General features: G+C 41.4%; 1 protein-coding gene across 1 annotated transcript in view; it reads left to right on the top strand.

Annotated features, from left to right (window-relative positions):
- Nucleotides 1-5,614, top strand: part of SCAF11 (SR-related CTD associated factor 11) — a 30,055-nt gene extending 24,441 nt beyond the window's left edge. Inside the window, exons 11-14 of the mRNA XM_010172013.1 lie at nucleotides 976-1,319; nucleotides 4,369-4,539; nucleotides 4,990-5,109; nucleotides 5,486-5,614. Coding sequence (XP_010170315.1) covers nucleotides 976-1,319; nucleotides 4,369-4,539; nucleotides 4,990-5,109; nucleotides 5,486-5,614 — 764 coding nt within the window. The remainder of the gene's footprint in view (nucleotides 1-975; nucleotides 1,320-4,368; nucleotides 4,540-4,989; nucleotides 5,110-5,485) is intronic.
- Nucleotides 5,615-12,500: the final 6,886 nt, after the last annotated feature.

Below are 12,500 nucleotides of genomic sequence, written 5' to 3' on the forward strand. Positions count from 1 at the left end.
GATAAAACAGGCTAGGTTGGCATCATGGCATGGTCCTGGGCCACCTGCATTTGCTGGCCCTGCTTTAGCAAGGGGGGTTGGACTAGATGGTCTCGATAGGTCCCTTCCAACCTCAGTGATTCTCTTATCCTGTTTAAAAACAGTGATTTGGGTGAAGCACAAAAGTTTAAATCCCAGTCCCTGTGAATTAAGTGGCAGGGGTCCTCAAGGAAGGGATTCTAAGGAAAAGACATCTGAATTATAACCCATCAGCTGTTTCTCAGAACTAATTTCTTGACTTTTGGAAGGTTTGCTGCTTGTATCTAGACTTAGAACTTTTTTGCTTCTCTTGAAGACAGAGTGAGATAGTAAAGTAAGTTTTTAAAGAAGAGCCACCCCAAGAGGTTGTTTTTACTTCTAGGCTTATCCTGTTACAGGGTTTTTGAACAACTTTCTAAATATGAACATCTTTGAAATTGGTTGAGAATTATTTATTATTCAGTGGGAAAACAACAAAACCAAAACTAACCCCAACACAACAAAACAAACCCCAGCAGAGCATTTCTGTAGTTACCAGGAATGGCTACAGCGAGTGTGTGTGAATCGGGCAAAGGGGAGCAGAGCACTGCCTATGTGATAACGTATGACTAACCTGCAATGGCAGAAGCTGGCTAAGTTATATTGTCTTCCCACTCTTTGGAGGAGAATTACTGTTTCATTGTGATGGGATAATTTATTAGCTCTGCTGTGGGAACAAGTAGAGAAAATAGAAATTCAAAATGCAGGCTTCCATAGTAACCTGAATTTTTTAAACTCGGAAGCTAGCATTCGGCTCCGTGACGTGTCTGGTGGTGACTGTAATAATGTCATGCAGTACATTTGAAATATTCAGCTGACAGAAAACTCTTTGGTACTCCATACTTCATGAAGAGTTTGGATGCCTGCCTCCACTTTTGCTTTATAAAGTCATACACTGTCTGTTTTTTCTTTTGATAGATCCAAACCTCAAAGACCAAGGCAACCAGCAAAGTGATGGTTCTCAGTTACCGATAAATATGATGCAGCAGCAAATGAATGTAATGCCACAAGTGAATGCACAGCACCAACCTATGAATATCTTTCCGTATCCAGTGGGTGTCCATCCTCCCATGATGAATATGCCACGAAATCCTTTCAACATCCCCCCTCCAATGCCGGTGCATCTCCCTACCGGAGTGCCTCTCATGCAGGTAGCTGCTCCCACAAATTTGTCTCAGGGATTACCTCCGCCTCCACCTCCACCCCCACCATCTCAACAAGTCAACTACATTGCTTCACAGCAAGATGGAAAACAACTGCAGGTATGCTTTAGCAGAAGCCATGGCAAGAGCAGTATTGAGGTAATATCAGTTAAGGGTTTGTTATATTGAATACCATAGTCTTGATCAATTTATACTTGCAGTTTTTCTCTCTTGCGTGTCATCTCCCATTCCACACCAAATGGAAAGTGGAAGTATCCATGAGGATATGGGTTGTTTTGGGACTGTAGCTTTTAAATAATAATACACAGTACCATAACTGGGTTGTTGTGGTAACAAGGCATCCCAGCTGGTAATGGAACACTGAAAAATTTCTTCCATGTTGTCCATTACTTTTTTCTTCTTCAAAGTCTTCCCCGTTTCCAAAACTAAGTTTTCCCCTTCAAAACTGTTATAAGTAATACAGACAAAGAGTCCGATTATAGATTTAAATCGGGTTTATTAGATATAGGTGAGCAAAGCAGCACGCTGGGCGGCCGGGGAGTCTCCGCTCTGCCAACGGCTCGCAAATGGGTTAATAGAGCAGTCCTCTTTATACCCCCTCCAGGGCAGTTGAGTCCCTTATCATTTATGATGAGTCGTTTTAGTTGTTGACAACTCCTTGTGATGGCCGTGATGTGTCAGTTTAGGTTATCTGATGCAATTCAGGGGTCCTCCGGGAATTGCCGGGCCGGTCCGTTGGACAAATACTCACAGTTCTCGGTTTATCCTTTAGGCAGTTCTGTAGATTTTACAATTATCATGTCTACGTCGCTTATATGTAAATACCTAAACTTAAGCCTTGACTAAATAACAGGATGCATGAGCATCATGGTGACATAACTCTGCGGTTTGACATTTAACCATTTGCTTAAGTCTCTGGCTCTTACTTAAAAGAACTGTTAAATTAATTGTTTGATTGTTTGATTAGCAAATTATTACTTATCACAAAAACCTTATTTTCAAGCTTTAGGAAATTCTTGAATGCCCTTTCAGCAGTGTGTAGGAAGTGACCTCAAACTCTGTTGCAGTTCTCATCCCATGGGGTGTATCAGCAGAGAAAAATTACCAAGTACTGCATGGCAACCACTTGTGCCACACTTCCACTCTCCAGCTGTCACTACTTTAGCGGCTTCCCCACTCACATGCATTTTCTATTGTGTTTAATCTTTTGAGCTTTTTTGTTAATGATTTCCAAGCTTTCTTTAGTATGTTTTACTTCCCCCATCTTGCCGGATTCTCTTGTTTTTGCATGCCCTGTTTCAGACCTAACTCCCACTTCATTTCTCCAGTTTCAAAAAGACTGTTGTGCTTGGGGCAGGTCAAACCATCTTCTTGTGCCTTTCAAGCTGTCTTAAAACAGCCTTTGTGTATGTGAGCTCCTCCTGTAGCCAGCTGTTTATATTAAGAGCTTTTATATCAGGGAAAGAAATATGAACATCTCCCAGGAGAATGCGTTGTCCTGTGAGGAGATGTAATGCTGCATCTGTGATGTATAAAGGGCTCTTCAGGGTTTCACTGAGGTTTGTGCTTTTCTTTTGTTGCAGGCTGCCTGCTCTAACCTAAAATGCTTTCCCTTACATTCCAGGTTGAAAAAGTCATGTTCTAGAACAGTGATTTCTGACTCTCTGTTTTCATGCATCATCTCTAAAGATCTGAAGAGAACTGATAAATGGCCTACATTCTTTTCACTTTCAGCTGCTCTTACCCATTCCTAGTCATTAACTTAGAACAAAAGGAGTTAAGTACTGTGGGAAATACTGAGCGGGGTTACAGGTCATATGAAATACTTCAGTACTTTGCAAGGTCAAACAGTAAGGTATTATTGGAACTAAAATCTAAAATGCTGGTAGATTGCTTGTTGATTTGATTAATGCTTGCTGTCTGTAATTAAAACATTTTCACAATTGGAAATTCAGTAGGTTTAACCTCTTAAAAATGTAAGAAGTGGGAACGTAGGCTACAAACCTGTGAAATACAGTATCTAGTGCAGCAATAAATACATTTCTCTACAGATCATGTATTGCTCCAAAATACAGTTGTTAGTAAAGCCCCTCTTCTATTTGTTGCTCTTACCTGCTTTTGTAGAACAGTGCCCATGAACCTGAGTGCTCTCGGGAACTGCTGCTGCTTTTTCTTTTAGCTTGTGCTGAATAAGTCCTTGGTGGTAGCATAATAGAAATTACTGAACACTGCAGGACTCCACCTGTCCTTCCTGTTGAAAGGAAGATGAAGATAGCACACTAGCAAGTCTTAGCGTGCTGTTTGTAACAGCTCAATATCTGTGTCCTTTCCAGGGAGCTCAAATTCCTGTTTCATTATTTTCCATGTGAAAAAAGTGCAAAAAAGTAGCATTTAGGGTAGCCTGCCAGAAAGATGTTAGAAGGATGTGTTCTTGGCTTTTGCTAAAAATGACCTCAATCTGAGGTCTGAGAGCTACTTAATTTCTCAGTTTCAAAGTATTGATAGGGCCCCTGGTCTTTTGGTGATGTTTGGAAATGTACAGAAAATGGCTTTTCCTGAAGAACAGATCCTGGTGCTTCACCCAGCATTTCGCCTCCACCTAGAAGTGCACTTGTAGTAGGTGTGTTTACATTTGAAATTCATTCCCAAGTTCAAGCTGATAACAAACATGAAAATAAATGTTGTCAAAGCAGCATCATTATGATGTAGGAATGCAAGTGTGGTTTAAGGTAACTTTTTGTATGTATGTATAGGTGCTGATTTAAAAAAAAAATAAAATTAATCTGATTTACAAAACGCGGCTTCTTACACACTCCTGACAGGTAGAGGGGTTCTGCAGCCACAAGCTTCCTTCTCCTTGTGCTAACACCCTCTGTGCCTGTTTGCTTTATCACTGACATCAGAGCAAGAATCTAGCAGCCACAGTGGTGACATGGAGGATGCTTTACTTTCCAAGCTGTATTTTTTTTTCCCTTGAGTAGGTCTGATGTGATGGGTGTACCTTCCGTAATAACGGAGAGTGTGGAAATCAGCTAATGAACCAAAGCACGTAGTATTCGCAGTCTTTCTGTAGCTGCTGAGACTTCTGGAAAGGCACATTCTCATACTGAAGGATAATGTATTAACTACTGATAACTTTTTCAAACAGGGTGTTCCAAATGCTGCTCATGTAAGTAATAACATGAGTGCTCCAGCCTTGCCTGCTCCCACAGCAGTCCTGGGAAATATGGGAACAGTTCAGGGACCAAGTGCGGGTAATGCAACGTCGTCAGTTCACAGCAAGAGCTCTAATGCAACTGTAAAAGTGGGAGAAAACAAAGCAAGTGTAACAGTGGAAGCCAGTGCAGATAGCTCCAAGAAGGACCAGGCAAGTTCAAAGTTCAGAGTATATTTATATATACCGTTTTATATATTTATATGTAAAATAGATATATAAATTTTTATATGCTAAAAAATAGCAAACTATGACAATACCCCTCCTGTGTAATATACTTGATACCATCGTGTGTGTCATACTTTTGTGGTAGCAAGCTGACTCTTTTCAATGTAGTCTTCTTTAAAGCAGCACTATTATGAATATTACTTTAATTGCTGTGGGACAACATTCTGTTGTTAGTAAAACACAGACTGCTCTCATGAGAGCTGAAATGTGAGAGGAGTGTAGTTTTCTAGTCCTCTGTAGTAACTTTTTCTGTAAAGTCTTAATTTGTGATTGATAAAAAGATACATATGCAGGCAGTAAAAAATAACTCATTTGTTTTTTCATCAGAAATTGTTAATTCAAGAAAAAGCAGCACAAGAGGTCAAACTGGCTATTAAACCTTTCTACCAAAATAAAGACATCACTAAGGAAGAATATAAAGAAATTGTGCGGAAAGCTGTAGATAAAGTAAGTTGATCTGGTAATCGGAAATGCTACATTTCAAATGAGACAGGGCTTGGGGTGGATTTCTTAATCTTGTGAGAACAACTGGTAGTTTCTGGGAGGGGGAGCAGGAAAAGAAAAAATACCTTCATCTTTCTCCATCCACACGAGCTTTCTTAGCCCCTTGGAACATAACTTATTTATTGTGTGGAAGAGTTGAATGGGAATTCAGAAGTATTTGGGAAGCACCTGGGAAGTATTAGGAGTTTCCAAAGTTGTTCTGCCCGAGATGGGGAAGCCTGGGGTGTTGGGAGAATAGATAAATAATGTGGAACAGTGGCAAGGCAACAGAAATGCTGATTTTATTTTATTTTTTTTTTTTCCTTTAAAACTGTTGTAGGTTTGTCATAGCAAGAGCGGAGAAGTTAATTCTGCAAAAGTGGCAAATCTAGTGAAAGCATATGTAGACAAATACAAACATTCACGGAAGAAAAATCCTGAAGAGGCAATCTCCTCTGACAGGAAGTAGAACATGATTTCAGTTTTTAATTTTATTCTATCTGCAAAGTGCAATTTCAACAAGAACAGTTAACTGAAAATTGTACATGACAGTGATTTGAATCTGGTTTTGATAAAATTATTTTTCAATGTAGTATATAATGTTTTGTTCTAAAGAAATATAGATCTACAGGGCAACTTCTTTATTTCTTTTAAACACAGATGTCTAAAAAAATAAAGGTGTAAAGAAGAATCATTAGGAATGTATGATTGTGTGGATACCTAATGTACAGCATTTTGACTTGAATAACAGAGTGCATTAAATTAGAAACTTCTGTCTGAGTACATTGGTTTTGGAACAGGTATGTACAGTACACATAGTCAATCAGATTAAAGTAATTCTTTTCTTTTGATTTATTCCTAATTATAGCAAAGATAAAATAATGTATTGCCTTGACGAATATTTCTAGCGTTAACTGGACAGGGGGAACGCAGGGGTCACAATGTGTATATAAAAAAGCACACAGAGTTGTCTGAACAGAAGAACTGTTTAGATTTTAAAAGGAAAATCATAAACAGTGAAATGCAGTGCTCAAAAACTACGGGCACTGCACATCTGTTGTAACACCAAATAAAAATTATGCTGCTTGGTTTTGTTTGTGACTTTTTCAATTTGTCTCAAGCTAGTGGGATGAACTTGAATAATTTTTATGTGCTGAAAGCCCTCAACCACCACGCACTGACAACCTCAGTTCATGTCTAACCCTGCTTCTAGCTCGTAGGGAAGTGGTAAGCTAGAGCTGGATCTTCAGAAACATAAACTAGTTTCTTCAGGTAAAATCAAGAAAGCTGGAATTTGTTACTAAGCTCCCAGCTGAGCAGAGACTGCAGTTGTGCCAAGCTTAGTTGCAGATTACTTTCCTTCACTGACTAGGGACTGGGGCATGGATCATTGAGTATGTGCCTGCAGTGGCTTTTCTACTTCCCTGAGCATGTTTATGTAGGGAGGGTAGTAGAGGTGCCACAAGCATTTTAAAGCAGATGTGGTGTCATTGAATGTGTGAGGAAAATGCTTACACCAAAGGTAAAACTGGTTTTACTGAGGTAGCAGTGGGGAGGGTTGCTGATCCACCAAGATCACTGTGAGCTCCTTCTGGAAGGAACAGCTTGGGCTCCTTCCGGATTTCAGTGGAGAAGGAGCCTTACTCTGAGGTTTACTCTCCAGCAATGCTGTTAAGGTTTCAGCACTCCCCCCCAGTCCTGCCATGCGGTGACAACCCTTGGTGTTGGCTCAGCTGTTGGCTGTGCTGCAGCCCAAGATCTCTTGGCCAAGGACCACTGATAAACCATTTTGACAGGAAATATCAATCAAGTGTTCTGATAAATTATCTCTTCGTAGCCAATAGTTCCCAAATTAACTTTTCTTGGCAGAAAATCCTGTCTTACCTTTTGCAGAAGCCTGAGGATGAAATGAGGGATATACACCCCCTGTACACACATGTGATAGTATAGAGATATATGTGTAAAGAAATGAGATTGTTTGTCACAACAGTTGATCACTTGATTTTTAACTACATCTTTCTGCAGACTTACTGAAGCAGGCTGTCTATATTTATTTTTGTGTGCCTAAATCAAAATGCTATGTAAATTAGAAACAGATATAATACATTTTCTACAGTCAAGCCAGGTTTTAGATTTTTCAAAATACTCAGTTTTTACACTGTAGTAGCAATTTCTATGATCTCTTGAACTATTTTAAGCTAAAATTGGTTAGCACTTTTTGAAAAATGTTGTAGCAAATTGCTATGTCTATCTGGGTTTATCACGCCATGCGTACTTATTTTTATTACATTTTTCCTTCTGTGACTTCTGGGATTTTAATGACTTTTTGTATCTTTTTACTCTATACAGTTGAGCCTTGCTATAAAGCTCCTTTCAGGAGACAGATAACTCTTTTGTGGGGTGGTTTTTTTCTGTTTTAGAGGAGAGGTGGAAATTGGGTGGGAAGGAACAATGGAGGATTTAAACTGGGAGAGGGGGAGGGGGGTCATTAATTTCGTTTTGCAGCTCCTGGCTGGAAGTTAAGCTGTCACTTGCTGCCACATTGTTGGGGCAGTGACAATAGTGATGCTCCACTGTATTTTAAAACATAATGAAGAATATTGGATAGAGTAGCATATGATCAGTAACTTTATTTTTTACAATGAAATACTTCAGAACTTATCAGAAAATATACAGTTTGTTGCAATTTCTATGTTGAATTTAAAAAAATTAATTGCCTTAATACGTAGATGATTCCTGTTTTTCCCAAAAAGCAGTAAGGTCTCTGTGACTGCCCAAGAAGGCACGTACTTAAACCTTGTAGTCATGGTTTTGTTAGAATAGTATGAAAGCTGTATTTCTATTTATTGAAACTTCTTGTACTGAAAGCCCCAACATGCACTAGCACTGAAGGTAAAGCGAAGGGGGAGCCCCATTGATGCCTCTTAGGGGATCACTAATCCAAATTGCCTTGAGGAACACAATTGCAAAACTGTATTCCTTCTGTGAACTTATGCAAATCAAAAGGGTTTTCCTTGCACTCCTTCCCATCTCACTGTGCATGCTGCTTGAATGTCTCATCCGAAAGATGTACCTTAGGAGCACAGTGGCTGTCCAAAGTCCACAATATGGTGTTTGTAGCATAAGGCTGGAGTGCTGTCTACTGAAAAAATTCTCTAAAACCTAGTTTTGTGTAGTGCTTAACAGTTTCTAATAAATTCTTTTCACTAAGCTGGCAGTAGTCTGTGTTTGGTCTTAAATGATTTTGGCTCAAGTGGTTTAATTTAGAAAGCTGTGTACGTACTACTACTTCTGCACATAGGCATATTGTTCCGTGTTGTCCAGGCTCCTCCTCCCTTAGATCTGGTTCGCTTTCACCTAGAATGTCCTCACCCTGCCTTGCCTGTCTGCAGATGCTCCAAGCTGAAGAAAAACAAATGCATGTGGCAAAACATCCATTTATGGCAAGTGCTGCAGTGGGAACTCCAGGGTCCAGGGCTTGCAAAACAAGGGCAGGGCTCAAACCAACTAGGCCATGTCCTCCTGCACACCAAAAGTACTGATCCAAACAGCGGGCTTCACTGAAACAGCCACAAACAAGCCTGTCTTCCTCAGGAGCTGTGCTCCAGGCATCACTTTGTAGGATTAACCCTGCTAACCCTGCTGTACTTCCAGGGGGTCCCTCCATAGGTGACACAGACATGAGCTGTGCGAGAGCCTGCTGTCCTTCAAGGTGGCTGCTGGCTGCCTGCTCTGCAAAATTCAAAGAAGCTTTCTTAGATTTGGGTTGGTTTGGGAGGGTGATAACATCTGGGAAGGGAAAGACAGTTTGACCCTGTCTTGGTTCTGTGTTTACTAAAGGGGCCCTAATAGACAGGCACATGGTCTTAGGAAAGAGCACATGACTTTGAGGAGCAAGGGTAGAAATTAAAGACATAAAGACTCAAGGGGCTTGGTGTTCACTGGAGAGAGGGAGGCTGAGAGGCATCAGTTCCTTGAGGCCAAGCCTCCAGCAGGAAGGGCAGCACTTGGAGGCATGTCCTGCAGCTGTAACTGTCTGCTGAAGCTGGGCCAGTGAGACCTAAGCCAAGAAGGGGTATATCAGTCATGAAGAATATGACTGCATAGAGAAGCAGTTAAGATCACTGTATCAGAGGCTGAGGGAAGACATGCTCAAAGACCTTATTTCCAAGAAAATACAGTCTTGAAGAGGAAAGTAATTAATTTAAACCAACCAACTGCAGCTAATTAAAAATTTACTGCCTAAGTTGTAAGCCAGTCTTATTTCCACATGCCTGCTTGGGCCTATTGACCTTTCCAAGCATTCTAACAGCAAAAAATCACCACTTAATCTACAGTTGCAAAGAGCTTTTCAGTACATCGGGTTGACTTAAGCTGTGCCCACTGCTCCCTCCGCGGCTGTCACCTGCACTTTGCTGCATGCTACACGCAGGTGTATCAGAAGTTGTATTTGGCACATGCAAAGGCCTTGACTTCCAACATGCACTCAGGCTTAAGCAGGTGAGGAGTTTCATGCATTTAAAATCAAATTAATTGCATGTCAGGAGAACCATCTGCTTGGTCTCTTCAAAGGGCATTTACTGCAAAGGGCAGTCAAGCAAACGGGTGGGAGGAAGGATGTCTCGTTTTGGACCTGAGCATGAGCAGGACCAGAACATGCAAAGAGGAGGGGCACGTGGGGACAAATGGCAGGAGCAGAAGTAGCTCATTATTTAGGACTTGTAATTGTTGCTGAGCAAGTGCAGTCTGGTTTACGCAGCTAAAGCCTTTCTGGATCTACTGCTGCAAGCAGTGCCTTGAACTCAGTTTTGCTGTAGAGATCACTGTGCTGGAGTCTACTGCCAAAACCACAGGTGGGTTTTTTCCCTCCAAACGCCGTACCTTGAGCATTGTAACACACCAGTGTGTAGAATAAATAGGTTGATTCCAAAGGTGGAGTTAGTTACACTTCTTGAATTACAGTTATGAAACTATGCTGGCACCATTTTTCATTATTATTAAGTATGACAATAGTCACATTAATCAATACTTTATAAAAACATAGAGGCAAGCATAAGGACAATAAAGTAGATGATAAACAATTTCAGTAATTAAGTAATACTTAATAGATGCAACAGCTTTCAAAATAATGGAGCATCTATGAAGATTTGTAAAAAAATCTAACCTAGAGAATTAATTAACCTAGAGATTAAAAACACTCCTACAAGCACAAGGAACTACTTGTGTAAAAGGAGATGAAGCTGTGGGAAGGCACAGGTTGGGACATGGAAATTGACTTAAACTTGACTCTTAGTTTTCCAATATTTCCAACCGATTCCAACAGCAGTCACAACTCCTGGAGACTCACACAGCAACCATAAGCTTTCAACCTAAGCTTCATTTCCATAGATTGTTTGTGCAATAAATACAGGTGATTACAGCAATGCACTAGATGCTCATTATCCACAGTAAACAAAACCAGAGTGGAATCCAACAGACAAAAATTACTGCAGGAACAAACCCAAGGAATTTTGGCATGAGGTCATCATATAATTAGTCCTGAAGTACTGCAGAAATTAAACCTACAACAACTTAATTTCTTATGATAAGCATCAATCAAAAAATAGCCAGGGATTCCTAGATGCTTCGATGCAATGTGAGGTGGGATTAAAGGAAATAACAACTCTTGGAAGTCGGAGTTGTAAATTCCAGAGCCTTTTACAAAAAACTTGGGGCTCTCAAGGACCAGGAAGGTAGCTGACACATGGAGGGGTAGAGTCTTCTCTAAACTGAGACAGGAATATTGCTACTTTTTCTCTCCACGAGTTAGAGGGGGACATCTCATATGCAGGTATTTGCAGTACAGATGTTTGTCAGGAGCACCAATGGCCAAGGCCCAGCCACTGGCTGGCTCTGCTCAAAGCCCAGTGCCAAGCAGAGCTTCTCCTCCCACAGGCAGCAGGAGGACCACGGGCCCCAGTGCTGCCTGCAGGCATAAATGATGATAACTGAGCAAGCCCAGAGTGTGTGACAAGCCTCACCTGGGGGTTCGACCCCCACCTCCCTCTCGCTGACACAGAGAAGCTCTGCAGCCACATCATCAAGCCAAGGCATCCCACGGCAGCTTCTAGTGGGGCTTCAATGACTATTTAAAAGTCTAATTCTAGTGAACGTACAGCAATAGCTGGTACTGGGGGCAAACACAAAACACACCCAAAGCCACGCAGCACAGGCACCTCGTGTTGCTTGGGCCGTGGGACATGGGTTAAATTTTTGATGCACCGTGGGTGTTACTGCGTGGTTAGTGTACCAGCCCTCCATCCTCCCTTACTGCTGCCTTCACTGGAGACCAGCAAAGTGACTAAGCTCCAGCCAACCTGCCCAGGGCTGGAGCCCACCCAGACCAGTAGCAGAACTGGGATGAGGCCTTGTTTCGTACTTCATGGTTCACCACGTAACTCCAGCCTAAACAATATGAACACAGAGAGTCCTGCTCAAAGGTAAGGAACAAGCAAATATTGAGGCATCATAAAAATTTAGTTTTAGCCAGGACAGCAAGTTACCTGTGAACATGCAGATTTAAAAACCCCAAACAAAACCTCTCAGAATGCAGTTTCCAGCAAATCCACCTAAAAAGTATTCAAAGGCTACCTGAAAACAGCTGTCCAAACACCACCCAAAGTAAGAGCAGAAGACAGATATTACCATGATTCATCTTTATAAGAAGATTTTTGTTACTCTAATATTGCATTTCTTTTCACCTAAGGGAAAAAGCAATCAGCTTTTTTAAAAGCATTGGCTCAGATTACTCTCTGGTTATCTTACCACAGATAGGGAGAAGCCAAGGCACAATAGCAACAACGTGAGAAACAGCGAGTTGTGATACAACCATCTGAAAACCAGCAGGCTATGAAAACCAACTGAAGATGGTTTTCAAGTCACAGTAATTTAAGAACATACTGCCATCTTGCCACAAACGAACTGGTGTTAATTTCACTCATAACAATCAGCCTTCAATTCTGTGCCACTTGAAAACAATTCACAAACTCAAAACACCATGTGAAATCCTCATGGCCCAACAGATCTGGCTGCAGACAGGACACCCAGCCACAGCCCCGCGCGCTGCAGGCACGCCCTCGGCCACGCAGAAGGACGCAGCAAATTTTTGACTCCACAACCTTCAACTTGCTCCGCAGTCTGCACATACACCACGTTACCCAGCAAGTGAAAGAGCATCAGCCACAAAGTTCTCCACAGCCACCCATGCCAGGAACGACCGACAGCCTCATAACCACCTGGTGGGAAAGGCAGAGGAGGGAAAAGGAGCACAACAGGATGATTACGGGTATCCCTGGCTGTTGCACGTCATCATATCA

Source organism: Antrostomus carolinensis, unplaced genomic scaffold (genome assembly GCF_000700745.2).
Source record: "Antrostomus carolinensis isolate BGI_N321 unplaced genomic scaffold, ASM70074v2 scaffold3107, whole genome shotgun sequence".
In the NCBI taxonomy this organism is placed as follows: Eukaryota; Metazoa; Chordata; class Aves; order Caprimulgiformes; family Caprimulgidae; genus Antrostomus; species Antrostomus carolinensis.